At 35.3% G+C, this 20702-nt stretch overlaps 1 protein-coding gene across 1 annotated transcript in view; it reads right to left on the reverse strand.

The window, feature by feature from the left end:
• DNAH9 (dynein axonemal heavy chain 9) overlaps window positions 1–20702 on the reverse strand; it is a 572299-nt gene that overhangs the window by 51373 nt on the left and 500224 nt on the right. Inside the window, exons 59-62 of the mRNA XM_074264740.1 lie at window positions 15973–16166; window positions 14696–14844; window positions 5846–5973; window positions 2302–2529 (exon numbers count right to left, since the gene is read on the reverse strand). Coding sequence (XP_074120841.1) covers window positions 2302–2529; window positions 5846–5973; window positions 14696–14844; window positions 15973–16166 — 699 coding nt within the window. The remainder of the gene's footprint in view (window positions 1–2301; window positions 2530–5845; window positions 5974–14695; window positions 14845–15972; window positions 16167–20702) is intronic.

Genomic DNA, 20702 nt, shown 5'->3' on the forward strand with positions numbered 1-20702 from the left:
GTTCCTGTCATCTTAGCCAATCTGACAGGTGTGTAGTGGTATCTCAGAGTTGTCTTAATTTGCATTTCTCTGATCAGTAGTGATTTGGAACACTCTTTCATGTGAGTGGATATAGTTTCAATTTCTTCCTCTGAGAATTGTCTGTTCATATCCTTTGACCATTTATCAATTGGAGAATGGTTCGGTTTCTTATAAATTAGGGTCAGTTCTCTATATATTTTGGAAATGAGACCTTTGTCAGAACCTTTGTTTTTAAAAATATTTTCCCAATTTGTTACTTCCCTTCTAATCTTGTTTGCATTAGTATTATTTGTACAGAAACTTTTTAGTTTGATGTAATCAAAATCTTCTATTTTGTGATCAATAATGATCTCTAGTTCTCCTCTGGTCATAAATTCCTTCCTCCTCCACAAGTCTGAGAGGTAGATTATCCTCTGTTCCTCTAATCTATTTATTATCTCCCTCTTTATGCCTAAATCATGGACCCATTTTGATCTTATCTTGGTATATGGTGTTAAGTGTGGATCCATATCTAATTTCTGCCATACTAATTTCCAGTTTTCCCAACAGTTTTTTCCAAATAATGAATTTTTATCCCTAATGTTGGTATCTTTGGGTTTGTCAAAGATTAGGTTGCTATATATGTACCCTTTTTTGTCCTTTGTATCTAATCTGTTTCACTGATCTACCGGTCTATTTCTTAGCCAATACCAAATGGTTTTGGTGACTGCTGCTATATAATATAGCTTTAGATCAGGTACACTTAGACCACCTTCCTCTGAGTTTTTTTTCATTAGTTCCCTTGCAATTCTCGACCTTTTATTCTTCCATATGAATTTTGTTGTTATTTTTTCTAGGTCATTGAAATAGTTTCTTGGGAGTCTGATTGGTATAGCACTAAATAAATAGATTAGTTTGGGGAGTATTGTCATCTTTATTATATTCGCTCGGCCTATCCAAGAGCACTGAATGTCTTTCCAATTATTTAAATCTGATTTTATTTTTGTGGCAAGTGTTTTGTAGTTTTTTTCATATAATTCCTGACTTTTCTTTGGTAGATGGATTCCCAAATACTTTATACTCTCAACATTTGTTTGGAATGGAATTTCTCTTTGTATCTCTTGCTGTTGTATTTTGTTAGTGATATATAAAAATGCCGAGGATTTATGTGGATTTATTTTGTATCCTGCCACTTTGCTGAAATTTTGAATTATTTCTAGTAGCTTTTTAGCAGAGTCTTTGGGGTTCTCTAAGTATACCATCATGTCATCTGCAAAAAGTGATAGTTTAATTTCCTCATTTCCTACTCTAATTCCTTGAATCTCTTTCTCGGCTCTTATTGCCGAGGCTAGCATTTCTAGTACTATATTGAATAGTAATGGTGATAGTGGGCAACCTTGTTTCACTCCTGATGATTCAGATTTTAAAGCAGATAAGAGTTCAAATCAGGCAGCCTAGTATAAGAATTAAAGAATATTTGGAGTTAAGGACTTAGATCTGAATCTCAGCTCTGCTCCTTACTCCTTGTAGGAACTTGGGCCAGTCATGTCACTTCTTTGGACTTCACTTTGCTCATCTGTAAAATGAGGATCTGTATATTTGCCTGGTATTGAAAGCTTCTGCATGGCCTGCTTTGCATAAATCACATAGTAACACCTTGTCACAATGGTGTCCCAGTAATACCATTAGAGCATCATAATTTTAGAACATGCTTTGACTTTTGAGCAAGAGAAATAGTACAGCCTAGAGAGGCTTAGGGATTTCTGTGAATTTTTTCAAATGACTTCTGAGTAGGATTCTTTGTATTGAAGAATAAATGAATTAGTAGCAGAGCAATTTCTTTTGTGGACACATTTTAGGCCAATCTCATCCGTAGGTTTCTTCCAGGGATAGTTCTACTTACTTTTTCACTAAGTCAGAAATGGAGATTAAGAATCTCATAAGAAAAGTTTTCATACAAGTGAAGCTTATGGTTTTCTTTCTATTCTTCAAACTTATCACCCTTATTCTGGAATTCTTTTAGGGAACTATTATTGCTGTATAGTCAACTTGACCCTGTACTATTCTCCTACTTATTTTCAAAGACATGCATATAAGATTTCTGATTCCTTTTCCCCTATGAATCAGACAAACATTGGGTATACAATAAACAGGCTACAGATCAGTTAAAAAAGAACAGGTACTACTTTCCTACTCTTTACTCAGCCAAACGTTAACCTAAGCACATCCTATAGTTGAATCTCAAATGTGCATTGGAAATCCCCTTCTCCCTTCCCTCTCTCCTTGTCCTTTGTCTGGTACCTGAGTAAAGTTGTCCAGGGCTTTGTGCAGTTTGGCATGCATGCCCATGGGAGGCTCATTGGTGATCTTAATTGAATTTTCTAGTATGCCTTGGGGAATGATGTGGCCATCAGGAGAGGTTGCAGGTTCAGCACTCATAAAGACCCGGAACTTATGATGGCTACTGTTGCTGTGATGCTCCAGCTTCTTCTCAAGGGAGTCAAGCCATTTGGCTACCAGGTGGATATTCTAGCAGGAAGAAAGTTATTTGCTATGCTTTACATTGAAGCAACCACCAACTCTGTAGCTGACAATAAAGCTGACCTTAATTTTGGTTTCCAAGAATTTATACCTCGCATAAGGCTGGGAGATTAATTAAATTAAACAGCAGAAAGAACCTTAGAAAGAACCTTCCCATTTTATTGGTTGTCTGGGCCTTCCTTTAAGTACTCACCATTAAAGAATCCAGGATTTTATTACTTTATGTATAGATGATACTAACAGTCACCAAGATGGTTATACTTATCTCGAGGCTCTACTCTCTTCAATTCATTGTCTTTTGCTCCCAAACTAATTTTCATCATGCTGTTTTCCTATTCGGGAATAAGCAATGGTATTTCCTATCCATTTACACATCATACTGTTTGCACTCTTGTCATCATCCCTTTGTCTCCTAATGGGAAAGCTTTTGCTTTATCTTGCATGGAACCAGGCCTTCATGCCACTTCTTAATTATCTCTCTATTATGCTGTAGTGAGCATATCTTTCCTCACAACACTCTCCCTATTTTGATTCCTTCCCCCAACAGATTCTTGGGGGTAGGAGCTATTTGTCTTTCTTATTTAGATCTGTATACTCAATATTCAATACCTTGGCATAGTAAATACTTCATTACTTCTCTTTGTGTGTTTCTTTTTCTCTTGCTTATGATGTACCCACCCCCTTTCCTCCTAGACTAAATGCATTTTTTAGTTAAATCAATGTCCACATGCTCCACCTATATTATTATTATTATTATTATTATTATTATTATTATTATTATTATTATTATTATTTTGAGGCAGTTGAGGTTAGGTAAATGTCAAGTGTCTGAGGCTGGAATGTGAATTTAGGTTCTCCTGATTCTAAGGCTGGCGCTCTGTCCCCTGAATCATCTAGCTGTTCCTCCATAAATACTTTTATAATAGCTTAAGTCCATAATTACCTCTCCTGTGTGCTCTATTTCACTTTCAAGTTCTAGCCCTTTAGAGTTTAATATGTGTGTATATATGTGCACATGTATGTATATAACCAACTAGATTATAAAATCTTTGTAGGGTTCGGGTTGGCTTATAGATCAGTAAAGACATGATTATCTTTCTAATCTATAGTCCAGGAATTTAAAACAGGAATATTTTAGCCAAAATCCCCATTTATTAAAAATATGCCACTGATCCATGTAGATACTTGGCTGATTCCTTGAGGAATATATTCATGTTATCTGATTTCAGATGGAAGGATCTTTTGATTTGTATTTGGTCTGTATTTGTACATGCTTGTAAGCATGAATCAAGTTTAGTCCTGGAGAGTCTTATTTCACCTGATGGTTAAGAAGGTAAGTAAAGTGAGGAACTATTTCAGTGGCTATGTGGAGAAAGGAGCAGCTTGTGCTAATTTTGGATTGGGTCCTTATTTAGAAGATTTCATAAATGTTAATATATTTTCCTTGCTTTTCAAGGAGACTCAAGATTCTAGACTAGTCTGGAGTATAGTTCTAAAGGATTTCAATTCAGTTTAGCTCAAAACCTTAAAGAATTTCTGGAACCAATGTGTTTCTCTGGAAAATCCAGAGATCAGCTTGAATCCAAAACATATCTGCTTCTTGGAACCATGCAGGGTAGGACCTAAAATCTTCGGACAATTTAAGGCACTCTTTTAAGCTGCCCCAGAATCTAGGAATGTTAAAAACTGTTCTCTGACTTCTGAAAGTCTGTTATTGTGTTTTAATTTCCCTGAAGAGTTCCTTAAAATGACAAGAACACTTATGATTCTTGCAAAATTCTACATGTTCTTGCAAAGTAACTAAATTTCTTTTCTTTGATTCCCTGCTGTGCTCTCCAAATTTTGGCAAGGAAGGAAGCAATGCTTACTTACATAGATTGTATCTACATGACATTCTGTTCCAAAAGTGTCAATTTCATAGCCAGAACCAAAATAAAATATAAGTATTTCCCAATTGTGTGTTACAAATTTAAATTAAAATAGAATTCCACATAGATAATGTTGAGGTTTCTAAGTCAATACACAGCCTTCAAAAATTGGTGAGGTTAGTGGCAGTCAGAGAGATGTGAAAATCCCTTTTGGTTGGAGGTACAGGTTCTTTGTGAAAGGATTCACAAATCCCGAAATATTAATTGGCAAAAGTGGAAGTTTATTGTTGGATAGGAAGCTAGTTTTGCTAAGAGACTGACTTCTTTAGTGGCAAAGTCCTATTAGGGAAATGGAGGCTGGCACTGAGAAGAGAATGCCTTCTCAACGGGCAGGATCCTTTGGACATTCTGCAAAGAATGAGTTTAGAAATTGCCTTTTAAAAAGGAATCTTGAGGCTCATATTTCAGGTTGCAAAGAAAAGCCAAAGTCCCCAGCCCTAGATGCTTATCAATATCTGGCCCAGATCTCCAATTGGAATTTAAAAGGGTCTGGCATTTCCAAAAAGATCAATGAGTAACTTTTTGATCAAGATTTCTAATTGAATAATGACACTTAACTTATCTGGGGAGATATGCTTTCCCAGGAGCATCTGAGACTCCCAATATCAAAAGGGAACACAGTTTCAGAGTGGTAATTTAAAGGGAACAGTTTCATTCCCCCTTCAAAATCAATTTCTACTTTGAATTTGACATCATTGTTTTAGTGCTTCCTTCAATCAAATAATCAGGCACCCTAGATGTTTGGAATCATGAAATCAAATTTATAATCTCAGAGATGCAAAGTAAACAAGAATTGAAAACCCCCCCTAAGAATTCTAAATGAAAAAAAATTGAGTGTGTCAGAACACAAGGCCCAAGTCAGGTTTGTAATTTTTGTAATTTTGTTAATTTGGGGTTTTGTAATTTTTTTGTTGCTGTTTGAGCTATGTGAGAGGATCATCCCTTCGTGGGAACAAAAGAAGTGGTTAGTAATAGGCAGTTCTCTTATTCCCCTTGCTAAGTGAAGTTCAGAATCACAAGTTTATCACCAAAAGAGTACCTAGCTGATGGAAAAGCCATTCTCTATCCAGCACCATGACAATACAACAGGATCAGGTAGCCACTATCCTTTTATTCTACTAGATTTATTGTTCTTTGAGGAAATCCCTCAGAAAGAAGTACATTTCTCAACTTTTGAATCCAAAGCTAATATGAAGGTAAGAGATTCAAAATCAAATTTGATAATCAATTTATTGAAACCAAAACAAAGCATTACTCCTTTATCCCAATGTCCAAGGAATATTGATTTATAAGAGAGGATAGAAAATATGGAAGGGAGACAGTAAAATTTAAGGGAGTTTCTATAATTAGGATTGGGAGATCAAAGTGGATAATACCTGCAAGATAACCCAGTGACCATTCTTGGCAGCCAGATCCAATGCAGTCTCTGCCACTACCTCTTGTCCTTGACCCAAGGAAATATTATGGAAATTTTGATTGTTGAAGGTATAACCAAGTTTCTTCCCTAAAAAGGAATAAGGAATTTTATTATTATTTCTCTTGTCTTACTGTCCCATTATATAATTTATTTTTCATATGGGCACATACACATCCTTCCGGATAACATACACATAAATAGATCTCATACCAAATATATTTTCTTATTCTGGATCCCCTTATGTTTTGCTCTGATATGTTCCTAATACAAATTATGTAGTTGCAAAAAGTATTTTAAGAGTGCATATTTGTATTTTATATCAATTTAGGTGTTACACCTCACTCTAACTACTCTTCAGGAATCAGCAACTTTAAAAAAGAGCCCTCAGGTCTGGGTACATATGAATAATGAATGAAAAAAAGCATTTATAAAAAGCTTAGTATTTACCAGATACCGTTCAATGAAGAGGATATAAAAACAAGCAAGAGTGTCTGTTCTTTTTCCAGTAATAAAAAGTAATTGAAAATACTGATGAGCAATTATTTAATAAAAGAATTAAAGAATTATTTAAAGAGAGATTGTTTGTTATAAAACATTGTTTAAATGAATAAATATGTAATTATAATATTGATTAAATTACAAATTATAAATAGTTCTAAATTATAAAATAGTTAAGCAAATTATATGTCTAGTAAGGAAGAAAATATACATAGAAAATTTATAACTTTGCTTGAAACTGAGAAGTACCTACATTTAGACAAGAAGGTGGAAGGCTGAATCACAAAGCAACCAAAACTTTTCCTTCATAGTATCTCAGGTGTAGAGACCCAAGAGTATAGATGTATACTATATAAGAGTATAGATCCTATAGAATCTAGTAATATTGCTCAGACAGGATCTGGGCTCTTTCCAAGATCAGGTACAGGGGCATATAGTTCAACAGGATTTGAGATATTGGCTGCTGCCCCTTTAGTGTCTTCCTCTTTTAGCACATGCCTTTTTCTCTATTATTCCAATTTTTAGATATCTTCAGTGAAACTACATTATCTTTCACTAATAATGCCTATTGCTTTCAGCATTAACTGACTTATCTAATCTTGTAAAACCTATCTTTTAAATCTTGGGAAATATTGTATTATAGGAATGTAGATATAGGAAACATAAGTATCATTGTATAGGTTTTTACCAGGCATTGTGAAAAAACAAACAACTCTCCCCAGTTTTATCAGATTATCAGAATATAAAATAAATGCATAAAATAATCACTTTTAAAAATTAGCTCATGATTGCTGTGCAGATTTCTGCCTAGAATTTATCGGTATTGACATTGTAGAATTGAAGGATTGTAGGACTGCTTCCAGAAAAGTTCTGGGAGAAACTTCTAAAGAGAGTGAAGAATCAGGTTTGGAGTTAGTGTGGCATTCTCCATCTTGGTGCCATGCAGAGACTAGACATTTTTCCTGTTCCTCATCTCTCCCTTTAAAATCAAGACTAGGATGAACTGCTGAATTGCTGTGGCTAATGAGGATGTTTGCTGTGGATCATAAGGAAAAATGATTGGTAAATTAACTCCAAATGCCCTCAGGCTTCCTACTCAGAAAAAGAGCTTAAGCTCCTGCTGTCAACTGAACATCTCCTTCAAGATCTATTTCTCCCTCCTTTCCATAAGAGGAAAGTAATCTAAGCAGAAAAGTCATTTTCTGCTCCTGTGGTGAGAATTACTAGAGCTGGCTGCTCCAAATCAATGTATCATGTTTCTCCATTTGTTTGCTTTCCCCCCTAATAAAACCACTAGCAATAGTAGCTAATATTTATAGACTACCTAAAAGTTGCAAAGCACTTAATAAATATTTCATTTTATTCTCATAATAGCTCCCTCAAAGGTAGGTATTACTATTATCCTCTTTTTATATGTGAAAACACTTTTCCATTTCAGAATGGGCAGAGATTAAATGACTTGTCAAGGATTAATTAAACAGCTAATTTCTAGGCCTTGATTTGAGATCAGGTCTTCCTGACTTCAGATCTAATGCTTTAGCTCTACTGTGTCACCTATCTTCTCCTAAATATTGTACTTTTATTTCACTTCACATAAATTAGTAGTAGTTGATTTTTTTTTTTTTTTTTTTTTTTGTATAATAATGAGAATAAATGGCATTGAGGAAAAGAAGAGTAGTGAAGTACAGGAACAGTCGTCTGTGGTCATATGTAAACAGTTTGAAATGTTGCCAAGTTTTGCAACCTGTTCTGATTTTTCCCTTTCTTGAACAAATGTCAGGGACAATTTCTTCCTTCATTAACTCAGTCACGGAAGAGAGATAGCTTAAGAGATAGTTGAGATCATCTCATTAAAACTGGTCCAATCACCATATCCACCAATTATATTGTTTCTTGGTTCCAAATCACCTTCATTGTTAACACCATTAACTATAGCATTTGCCAAAGCTACTCTTTTAGAACAGCTAAAATTCTTAGATTTTGTAGGGAAGCCTTTATGTGAAGCTCCAAAATATACTTCAAAAAGTAGGCATGACTTTTGTCCAAACCTGTGGAAATATGGCACAAAGTATGTAGTTATAATGTTATCTGTTTCAGTTTTTCTCGGGGTCTCTGGGAGCAGCCTTTGTTTCAGTTCAGTAATCACAAGTGCAGTCAGGTGTTAAAGTCCAAATCTTTTATTATCTCTTTTAAAATTTTGTCTCCTTTCCTGGGACCTGGTTAGCTTTCTTAGAGGCCTATCTCTCTCCTTGGTTCCTAGAGTTTAAGCTCCTGCTGCCAGTCCTTTGTGTTCTCTGCCTCTGCCAGTTTCTTGAGGTCCTCCTGAATGTGTCTTGGTTTCTATGCAGGAGGCAGGAAGACCACCACCATGGTCTGGGTCTTCCAGTTCTGATTCTGGCTGAGTTTGTCTGAGTTTATATTCTCTTTTATCATAGGTGTGAATCTTGTGGAACTATATTAAGTACTAAGTACATGTACTGAACTAGAGAACTGTTAAGCACCATGCTAAATAACCATTGTCTCTATCAATTCCACTGACTTAGCACCTTGTAAGAATCCTTTGTTTCAAGTTCTGGCCCATAACATGTAGTATTATTCTGGATGGAATTATATGCATGGATGGATTTCTTTCTGTTTATTTCTTCTTTGCTTTCTGGGCTCCACTCCTGATCCTCTGAACTATTTTTTAAAGTTATACATGTTAAACATATTTCCATATTAGCCATGTGGTGAAAGAATTAGAAGAAAAGGGAAAAGTCAGGAGAAAGAAAAAACATATACAAATGTAAAAAAAATATGCTTCAATCTGCATTCAGATTCAATATTTCTGATGTAAATTGTGTCCCTCTAATTTGTGGGGGAAGAGTGATTCGGGGTCTCAAGCTCTCCCTGAGAAAAGCACACTTATCCCAAGTTGCCCCAGACAAGAGCTTCCCAAGATAAGTAATCCTTTTTCAACTAGAAATGTAGGCCTGGGGCATTGTCAACATTGATTCAAACTCCCAGCTAACTAATCTCATTCAATTTTGAACTGAAAGCCTCAAGCCTTAGATGGCTAATAAAAGACAATTCTGAACCTCAATCTTTGCAGATGTCCTAACAGGGCCATGCCCACTGATGAAGTTATCTTCTTCTCAATGTAATCCACCTTTGCTTATTCCCTGCCCACTAAGAAGGATGCTTTCCTAACAAGCTATCTTCTTAGGGAAAATAAATCCCTTTTTGTCACACAGATTTCGGGTTTGTGAATTCTTTGCATAGGACCTGTGGCTCCCACTAGAGGGGATCTTCCACCTCATCAGTTCTATCTCGATATGGATAGCATTTTCCATTATGAGTCTTTGGAATTGAACTTTATCATTACATTGCTGAGGAGTTTAAATTACTTTCTGTACTATTCTCAATCTATCTTCTCATCTTAGAAGATGGCTGTGCTACTGATGAGGGATGAGGGTACCGATGTAGAGGTTAGACAGGAATGGGTGAGGTTCCATTCTCTAAGGCATGAATTCAGGAGCAAAGGAATTCCTAAACCCAAAAGTTATGGTAAAAAGCTTTATTGTTAAAGAAACACCAAGAGGGATTCTCTTGGCAGGCATATCATTCCCAAGAAAGAAGTGATCTGCACAGAGTCATTTTCTGAAGACCCATTTTATGCAGGAGTCTAAGGGAAATCTCAGGTGAATGTGAAATCTTGCCTGGAGTTGTGACTTCCTCCAAGAAAGCTTATCTTGCTCCAAGAAAATGCAAGGCCATTTGCATTTGTAGATCAAAGGAGACATTTTTTTGGTAATTTTACATAATTTTACAGGGTTCACTCAGGTCATACAGAGTTTTACTCTCATCACTACCATTCTCCAGCAGACTTCCTATTCTGTAACAGTACTGTCCCTCTGCTGCTGTAACCCCCTTCTCTAATTGATCAGTTCCCTCTAGAACCTCCATTTTCAAAAAGTATACAAGCCAGCCAATTTCATTTCTTCATTCCTCTCTGGCCTCCACTTCTGACTCTGAACTTCTTTCCCCACCAGGACAGTATATGGATTCCTTCTTTTCAATTTCTCTTTCACTTTTCTGTTTACCTTTATGTGTTATCTTTCCCTATTAGAATGTAAGCTCCTTGAGAGATCAAGGACTGTCTTTTTGTTTATATTTGCATTCCCAAAATTTAGTACAATCCTTAGGTGCTTAATAATTAGAAATGTCAAGTTTTGATTCCCATTGCACTGTTTCAATGTCTTTCTTTGTCTCAACAATTTCAAGTTCCTGGAACTTAAATCCTTTAGCATCATTTCCTTGCTTTTTAACTTATATCATTTTGCTTGGTTCTTTTATCTAATCTTGTTGCAGACAATTGAGAAAAAAAAGTTTGGTTCAATAAAACAAGATTCACACATAAAGTTGACATGTTTTCTGATGTCTGACAAATTTGCAATAATAACTACTAAGTCCTTAAGACTAGACTAATTCAGAATTGCTTCTACCTTCTTTGGGTCAGTGTTCACCCCTTGTGACTCATGTACATAACAGAGGTGCTACAAAAGTCTATTGATAGCTTCAAATAGTTTTTCTCTAGCTGATAAAACATTTTCATTAATTCTTATATTGTTTAGAGTTTTGCAAAGATAATGAAGACATCAAGGCATAATATACTTCTCCGGTAGTCCATGTCTCTAACTACATTCCTCATCAACCACTGGAAAGTGGAAGGTACCTCTAAGATGGCATGTAGCACATGAACAGGCTGGTAAAATGTCCAGCTGGATAGATAAAAGCAGACTTCTTGTGTACTTCAGCCATACAAAACTGATGGTATTTTTATACAAGGCCAAGTGTCAGGTTTAATTACTAGATGCTTAGCAGGCAATCTAGGATATTTTAAACTCAATCATTGTGTCTATATTAAGTTTTGTTGTTGTTTAAAGTCCATTAGTCTATCCATCATAATATCTTTTTTTTTTCTTCTTTTCCATCACCACTATAGATGATACATAAAGGCTTCTGGATTGTGATGATGTTATTTACCAACTTTCTTTAATATGGTTTCTGAGGTCCTATATCATGTATAAAGGAATCTTCCTTGATTTTTCCCAGAATGGTAATGAATCAGTGAATTAGATTCTATGGACTGATTAGGGAGTATGGTGTTATATAGATGACATTCTATTAGGAAGCATCTTAAAGGGTGCCCTAGCCCAAGATCTCACTACCCATTGGTACTGCAGGAGTTAGTCAGTAGCCTCCCATAAAATTATTAGCTCTGAAAAAATCTGTTAAATTCTCAGGCCTCTTAATGGCCTTCATAGCAGCATAATTCTCAGCTGCCACCTTGCTTTCTTGTTAGCCTCCCTAGGCAATGAGTTTATAATCAATTCCTTGATGCTGCTAAAACTGGTATAATTATTATCTATGTAAGAAGTGTAAAACAAAACAAAACAAAACAAAAAAACCTTATGTTATGGGCCAGAACTCTGAAACAAGGATTCTTACAAGATGTTAAGTCAGTAGAATTGATGAGACAATGAGTATCTAGTTTGGTATGGTGCTTAATAGTTCTCTAAGTTCAGTATGATTTATTTAATCTTACAACAAGTAATGGTTTCCTAGTGATATAATGATTGGTTTATACTCAGTGTAGAGCATATAAACTGGGAGTCTCAGCCAGATTCAGAGGGCAGAGAAGACAATGGACTAAAGGTGGGAGCTCAAGCTCTGGGAGCCAAGGAGAGAGATTCATTCCATTTTCAGTCAAGCTCTTGGTGGTTCTTCTGGGGGACCGAGAGTCTCAGAGGCACAGCCAGAGAAGATAACCGAACTGGAGGCAGGAACTCAGGCCTTCTGACTCAGAAAGATTCGATTCCATCTTCATCAGCCACGTGGTGGTTGGCCTGGCCTCCTGAACTTTCCCCACTGAGACCAAGTCTGGTCTGAAAGGCTCTCAAGAAAGCTAGCTGACCACCAGACAAAGGAGACAATAAAGGCTTGGACTTTTAACAGGTGGCTATACTTGTGGTGATTACTGAAATGAAAAGAAGGCTGGTCCTAAGACCTCCAGAAAACCAAACAAGAACATTACAACCTTAAAACCCCAACAAGGGGCAGCTAGGTGGCATAGTGGATAGAGCACCAGCCTTGAATTCAGGAGGACCCGAGTTCAAATCTAGTCTCAGACACTTAACACTTCCTAGCTGTGTGACCCTGGGCAAGTCACTTAGCCCCAGCCTCAACCCCCCCCCAAAAAAAAAAAACACACAAAAAACAAACAAACAAACAAAAACCCCCCAACAAATTGTAGGTGCTAAAAAGATTTCCAAGGCCATTGATAGTCATTGGGAAAAATATGAACTCTTCACTGCAGTTTCCATTATGCACACCCAGAGTGAGAAAAACAAAACACACAAAACAAAACTCCTTGATAAAGAGGAATCTGTATCAGGAAAGTCAAGCTTTGTCCACATTCCCAGGCAGCTCCATAAATCAGGATTTGGTCAATTCCTATACTCTGTGGATTGAACAGCTGACAGCTGCAGAAACTGAAGAGACAGTATTCCCATCCTTTTTTTTTTTTTTTTTAGGCTGGGGTTAAGTGACTTGCCCAGGGTCACACAGCTAGGAAGTGTTAAGTGTCTGAGACCAGATTTGAACTGGGGTCCTCCTGAATTCAAGGCTGGTGCTCTATCCACTGCACCACCTAGCTGCCCCAGTATTCTCATCCTTAAGGAGATGAAGAAGAGGAGGGGCATCAATCTCAATTGGGGGTCCCCAGTGCCCATTTATTTCATAAATGGTACTGCCACTATTATATTTAATGGCACAAATGGCTTCTACAAGAAGTTAAATTGGGTTTAGCTCAGCAAGTGAGCTATTAGGCAATTGTTAGGCCTATCACACTTGCCCAACCCTCAGAAAAGGACAGAATCCAAATCTTACTGATTCCAATGTGGCAGCTGACAGACTTACAGGATGGATTAGGATTTGAGATAAAAGTAATTTTGTGGTTTGCCAAGGAACACTGAACTTTCTTTAATTGCCTGACTATAAAATTTTCCTTTTCATATACACCCATAGTTAACTCTTCCTAAAAAAGGTTTTGGTTCAAAAACCATAGGAAGTGTAGAAAAAGTGAGAAGTAGTTTTTTTTTTTTTTTTTTGGGGGGGGATTGTTTGTTTTAATTGTAATTATTTATTTATTTATTTTTAATTGCAGGAAGCCTGGAATAGCAGGTTGCTGACATTAAGAAAGCTTTTTGTGGAAACAGTCATGAGATATCTGAGAAATCATATCATCATATCTTGAATATAAGAGCTAGATAACTTTGCTGCCCTCTTGTATGCCATGAGCTGGGTGATAGTTTCCATCAGTGCCATAGAGAACCACAATTATTCCTCACCAAATTCTTTACATTTTTCTAACTTTTTCACACTATTATTGTAGTTCTCAGTATTCCACCATCATCTGTCAATTATCTACTCTCAGAGGTGGAAAGTAAGTGTGTGTGTGTGTGTGTGTGTGTGTGTGTGTGTGTGTGTGTGTGCATGTGCATGCTTGGTGCTTTGCAAGACACTTCCTGCTGCTTCTGGATGAGTAACAGGAAAAGGTAGCAGGCATATAACTTCCCTAAGGAACAGGATATTATTAATTCATCAGTGATAACATCACAAAGATCAGAGATATTAGCTTGAGGAAAGAAGCTATGAATTAATTCTCCTGGCTCCAATGGGACTTCTGGGTGGATTGACTAAGACTCATAATATGTAACTGTTTCCTGGCTAGGATGGGCACTTTGATTCATCTCTCCACCCCTCAATGCCTTCCTTTCTTACCCATATAATGCAACTACCATGAATGAGCATCAATACTCAGATCCTCAGTCTCTTTCCCATGTGCTTCCCCTTTCCCTGCTCCTGCTTGACCAAGTTAAGAAAGTTATAAAAACCCATCGAATTTTACTGGAATAAAGTGCCCAATTTCATTCAGAGCCCCAGTGGATCTGACTTGTTTCCATTGTCCCTGACATGTATTTCTTGTATTTCTTGATTTTAAATATTTCTTCTCAAAAAAGCTAGCTTGTTCTGCTTTGAACATTGCTAAGCTTTGATAAGAAACAATTGCCTGTTAAATAATATTCAATTATATTCTTACTTAAAAGTAAAAGCAAGTTATTATATAATGTTTCTGTATCTAAACAACCCTCTTTTTCTGCTTCATTTTGCATATGGAAATACTAGTTTTGTTAGTTGTTTGGTAAAAAAAAATAAAGAAAGGCATGACATTGGCTTGGTGTTGTTTCTGATGTGAGGTCCCTCTTACCTTCTTTCTCTACATCCTTCAGTGGGTCAACACCTGGAGATAGGATGAAGAACATGGGAATTGCTGGTCCTGATTCTTCAAAGGAGGTAGAGAAATCTAGTGCTCTTCCTGCCACATATTTACTTCCTAACTTTTCTTCCACAAAATCTCTGCCAGTGAAAAATAACAATGAAAATATTTCATTTTATAGATGAAAAAGTCTAGTTAGAGGAAATAACTTTCCTAAAGTTACACATAGTAGTAGAGTGAGGACTAGAATAAAGGTTTCCTAACTTTTAGTTTAGAGATCTTTCCTTGAAATACTGATGTGAGAGGAGCACTTACTATGTTTTGTAAAACCAAATAAAATTAAAAAAAATGAAAAGCTAAAAAATATATAAAGCAGTTCAAATCCAAAGTCCTAGGATATTTCCAATTAGTTCAATAGACCATAGAATCTCTGTAACATGTTAAGTTGTGAAGAATGAAGAATGAGAGATATGAATTCTCCCAGGAGCATGAAAATCTTAGAAAGGGAATATTCTGCTTTGGTATTTTGGGATTGCATAGGAAAAAAGAAAACTATCTTGGATTTCACATTCCACCACGACTGGATTTTCATCAATAATTAAATGATGTATTGCAAAAGAGGGATCAGGGTCCAACTGGAGAGAGGAATCATCTGATACACACTTTGGAAAGCAGATGATAAAAAAGTTTAATCAAACTGGTAATATCTCATTTGATAAATATTAATTTCATTTGTAAAATGAGAAAATCAGACTAAATGTAAGGTCCCTTTTAACTCTAAAGCTATGGTCACTTTTGATAACTTTAGAGAGAGAAGTGAGTAAGTGACAAATGTGACATGGACATGTATTTGATTTTTAGGGTTCATGACAACTTTAGAGTAAATTGACCCATTCTATCAATATCGTTACAATTTTCCACTACTTGTTCATTTCCACTGATCAAAGTTGATTAGTGCCTCTTCATATTCTGCTTACTAATCATTCCCCATTTGAACTTTTCAGATCTTAAGAAAAATGTTGGTACAGCAAAGGAATGTCAACTTTAAGTCCTACAAGGAACAACAGCCGAAAGCTATCAAAGCAGAGAGTTTATACCACTATACTTATGAGCTTTTATCTTAACCTTTCCTTTGATGGTTTTAAGGCCTGGATGAAGTGGGGACTCTGAGACTACTACTTAGTATTCCATGAATGTTCCCTTGATAGTCTGGATGTCCCTTTCATGACAGTCAGAAGTTAGACTCTCTATCAAGCTGGGACATTTACCTCATAGCATATATCATACGGTCAGGTCTCATTGTCCTCATAATACACAATTGTTGCAGAGATGACTTGTTTTTCCACTCCTGGGGAAATTTCTCCTTTTCAGGGCATTCTGACTCCACAAATTTTTTCCAACGCTTGGCAGATCCCTCAATATCTCGGTCTAGATTACAGAATTCTTCCATTGATGAAAGAGCCTGGGAAAGTTCAAAAAACATATGTAAGAATTATGTATCCTATCTCAAAAAAAAAAAAAAACCAACACAAAAAAACAACTGATTGGAAAACAGTTTAAGGAGAGAGAGTTTAAGAATCATTTGGTACTCTAAATCATTATTAATTAGAGAAAGGAAAATTAGGACAGCTGAGGTACCATTTCATACCTCTCAAATTGGCTAAGATGACAGGAAAAGATAATGATAAATGCCAGAAGGGTTGTGAGAAAACTGGGACACTAATGTTTTGTTATGTAAAATGATCCAACTATTTTGGAGAGCAATTTAGAACTATGACCAAAGGGCTATAATACTGTGCATACCCTTTGATCCAGTAGTGTTTCTGCTGGGACTGTATCCCAAAGAGATGATAAAAGAGGGAAAAGGATCAACATGTGCAAAAATGTTTGAAGCAGCTCTTTTTGTAGTGGCAAGGAACTGGAAATTGAGTGGAGGCCCATAATTGGGGAATAACTAAATAAGTTATTGTATGTTAATATAATGAAATATTATTGTTCTATAAGAAAATGATCAGCAGGATGATTTCAGAAAAGCCTGGAAAGACTTACATGAACTGATGCTAAGTGAAGTACATTGTACATAGTAACAGCAAGATTATGTGATGATCAACTGTGATGGATTTAGCTCTTTTCAACAATGAGATAATTCAGGGCAATTCTAATAATTGGATTATTGGATGATGGAGACTGTCATCCACATCCAGAGAGAGAATTATGGAGACTGAATGTGGACCAAAGCATAGTATTTTCACATTTTTTTGTTGTATTGTTGTTTGTTTTTTTTTCCTCCTTTTGACTAGACTCTTCTTTGAGCAGCATGACAAATATGGAAATATGTTCAGATGTTTAATCCATATCAGACTACTTCCTATCTCGGGGTAGGGGGAAGGAGGAAAGAGAGAGAGACAGAGAAATATGGAACACAAGGTTTTGCAAGGATGAAGGTTGAAAACTATCTTTGCATGTATTTAGAAAAATAAAATACTTTTAAAATAGTTGGAAGGCAAAAAAATCATTTGGACTATGTGCAATCTCATAACAAAAATATTTTAGATATCCTATTTCAAAAAATGATAAAAGTTTTCAAATATCCTAGAAATAGAGAATTAAATAATGAAAGAATCCATCCTTCACCTTCTTAAAGAGATCCCAGATTGAAAATTCCTACTTATATCAAAGCCAAAATCCAGATTTTTTAGATCAAGGAAAAAAAACAAAATAGACTAATTTTGCTATAAGGCATCATCATGTTGTTGTTGTTGAATTGTATTGTAAGCATCCAGAAATACAGAATTCAAATGCCAAGCAGCTGTGATCATAATCATGCAAGATTTAACAGCTACTAAATAAAGGAGCAGAGTGCTTGGAATTTAAGATTCCAGAAGGGAAAGGATGTAGGCTTACAACCAATAATAACCTACTCAATAAATTGTTGTTGTCTTTTTTTTTTTTTAATTAAAGCTTTTTATTTTCAAAACGTATGCATAGATAATTTTCAACATTCACCCTTGCAAAACCATGTGTTCCAAATTTTTTTCTTCCTCCCCCCTAATTAATGGCAGATAATCCAATATTTGTTAAACATGTGCAATTCTTTTATACATATTTTCACAACTATCATGCTGCACAAGAAAAATCAGATCAAAAGGAAAAAAAAGAGAAAGAAAACAAAATGCAAATAAACAACAACAAAAAAGTGAAAATACTATGTTGTGATCCACACTCAGTCCCCTCATTCCTCTAAAAAGAGGAACCTAAAAAGGTTCATTTGACTCTCTTCATCACAAGACTATTGAAACTGGCCTGAATCACCTCAATGTTGAAAAGAGCCATGTTTATCACAATTGATCATTGTATAATTTTGCTGTTGCTGTGTACAATGTTCTCCTGGTTCTATCACTTCACTCAGTATCAGTTTATGTTAAGTCTTTCCAGGCCTCTCTGAAATCATCCTGCTGATCATATCTTATAGAACAATACTATTCCATAACATTCATATACCGTAACTTATTTAGCCACTCTCTAATTGATGGGTACCCACTCAGTTTCCAGTTCCTTGCCATTAAAAAAAGGGCTGCTATAAATATTTTTGCACATGTGAGTCCTTTTTTGTGATCTTTTTGAGACACAGGCCCAGTAGAGACACTGCTGGATCAAAAGATATGCACAGTTTAATAGCCCTTTGGGCATAGTTCCATATTGTTCTCCAGAATGGTTGGATAAGTTCACAACTCCACCAAAAATGTGTTAGTGTCCCAGTTTCCCCACACACCCTCAAATATTCATCATTATCTGAAAAAAAGATGATGTTTAATGAAATAGAGGACTTCTAAGCATTTTTGATGAAGAGGCTAGAGCTAAATAGAAAATCTGACATTCAGATATAGGACTCAAATGAAGCATGTAAAGATAAACATGAGTGAGAAATACAGGACTATGTCATGTTAAACTGTTTTCATTCTTGTATGGAAATATGACACATATAACCCCTCAAACTTAAATCATCAATAAGGGTAAAAGTTGACTTTAAAAAAAAACACAATAGAATTGATAAACCATTAAGTAATTTGATTTTTTTTAAAGAGAAAGAAGAAAACTAATTACCAGTATCAAAAATGAAGAAGGCAAATTCACAATTAAAGAAGAAAAAAATAAATCCAATAATTAGGAGCTTCAACCATCTATCAAAAACCCTAATAATTTAAATGAAATGTATGAATATTTATAAAAATATAAATTGTCTTTCATAGGAAATAGAATATTCAAATAACCTTATCTTAGAAATTGAGATTGAATAAACTATAAATGAACTCTCAGCAAAGAAGCTCAAGAACCAGATGGATTTATAAGTGAATTCAACCAAATATTTAAATAATAATTAATAATAATAACATAAATTTTGAAAAAAATTGGTAAAGAGGGGTCCTATCAAATTTTTCTATGACTCAAATATAATATTGACACATAAACTGGAGAAAATCAAAACAGGGGAAGAGAAATCTCTATAAGAATTTCTTTAATGAATATTGATGTAAAAAATTTAAATCATATTAAAATTTATTTTTGACAAAATACAATAGCCATTTTCATTTAAAATCAAAATGAAACAAACTATAAAATGTAGGACAAAATGGAGTTTTTCTTAAAAGTATTTTATTTTTCTAAATACATGTAAAGATAGTTTTCAACATTTATTTCTGTAAGAATTTGTCTTCAAAAGTTTTTCTCTCTCCATCCCCTCTCTCTTTCCTCCCTAAGGCAGCAAGCAATCTGATATAGATTAAACATGAATAATCCTTCTAAACATTTTTTCCATATTTGTCATATTTTGTGAGAAAAATTAGATTAAAAGGGAAAAAAACAAAAGAAAAAGCAAGGAAGCAAACAAAAAAGGCATTTTTTTTTTTTTTTTTTTTACCACATTCATTTGTTATGTCTTTGAATATGGATAGCATTTTCCATCCCAAGTCTATTGGAAATGCCTTGAATCATGGCATTGCAGAGAAGAGTTAAGTCTAACATAGTTGATCATTACATAATTTTGCTGTTCTTGGTTCTGCTCATTTCATTCAGCATCAGTTCATGTAAGTCTCTCCAAGCCTCTCTGTACTCATCCTGCTGGTCATTTCTTACAGAACAATAATATTCCATAACATCCATATACCACAATTTACCCAACCATTTTCCAATTGATGGGCATTGATTAATTTTCCATTTTCTTGCTACTGCAAAAAGGGCTGCTACAAACATTTTGGCACATACAGGTCCCTTTCCTTTCTTTAGTATTTCTTTAGGATATAAGCCTAGATCAAAGGGTATGCACAGTTTGATAACTTTTTGGGCATAATTCCAGATTGCTCTCTAGAATGGTTGGATTCTTTCACAACTCCACCAACAATGGATCAGTGTCCTAGTTTTCCCACATCCCCTCCAACATTCATCATTATTTTTTCCTGTCATCTTAGCCAATCTGACAGGTGTGTAGTGGTATCTCAGAGTTGTCTTAATTTGTATTTCTCTGATCAATAGTGATTTGGAACAGTCTTTCATATGAGTGGAAATAGTTTCGATTTCACCCTCTGAGAATTGTCTGTTCATATCCTTTGCCCATTTATCAATTGAAGAATGGCTTGATTTCTTATAAATTAGAGTCAGTTCTCTATATATTTTGGAGATGAGGCCTTTATCAGAACCTTTAACTGTAAAAATGTTTTCCCAGTTTGTTACATCCTTTCTAATCTTGCTTGCATTAGTTTTGTTTGTACAAAGGCTTTTTAATTTGATATTATCAAAAATTTCTATTTTTTGATCAATAATGATCTCTAGTTCTCCTTTGGTCATAAATTCCTTCCTCCTCCACAAGTCTCAGAGATAAACTATCCTATATTCCTCTAATTTATTTATGATCTCATTCTTTATGCCTAAATCATGGACCCATTTTGATCTTATCTTGGTATATGGTATTGTGTGGGTCCATGCCTAATTTCTGCCATACTAA

This window comes from Sminthopsis crassicaudata, chromosome 4, assembly GCF_048593235.1.
Source record: "Sminthopsis crassicaudata isolate SCR6 chromosome 4, ASM4859323v1, whole genome shotgun sequence".
Lineage (NCBI taxonomy): Eukaryota > Metazoa > Chordata > Mammalia > Dasyuromorphia > Dasyuridae > Sminthopsis > Sminthopsis crassicaudata.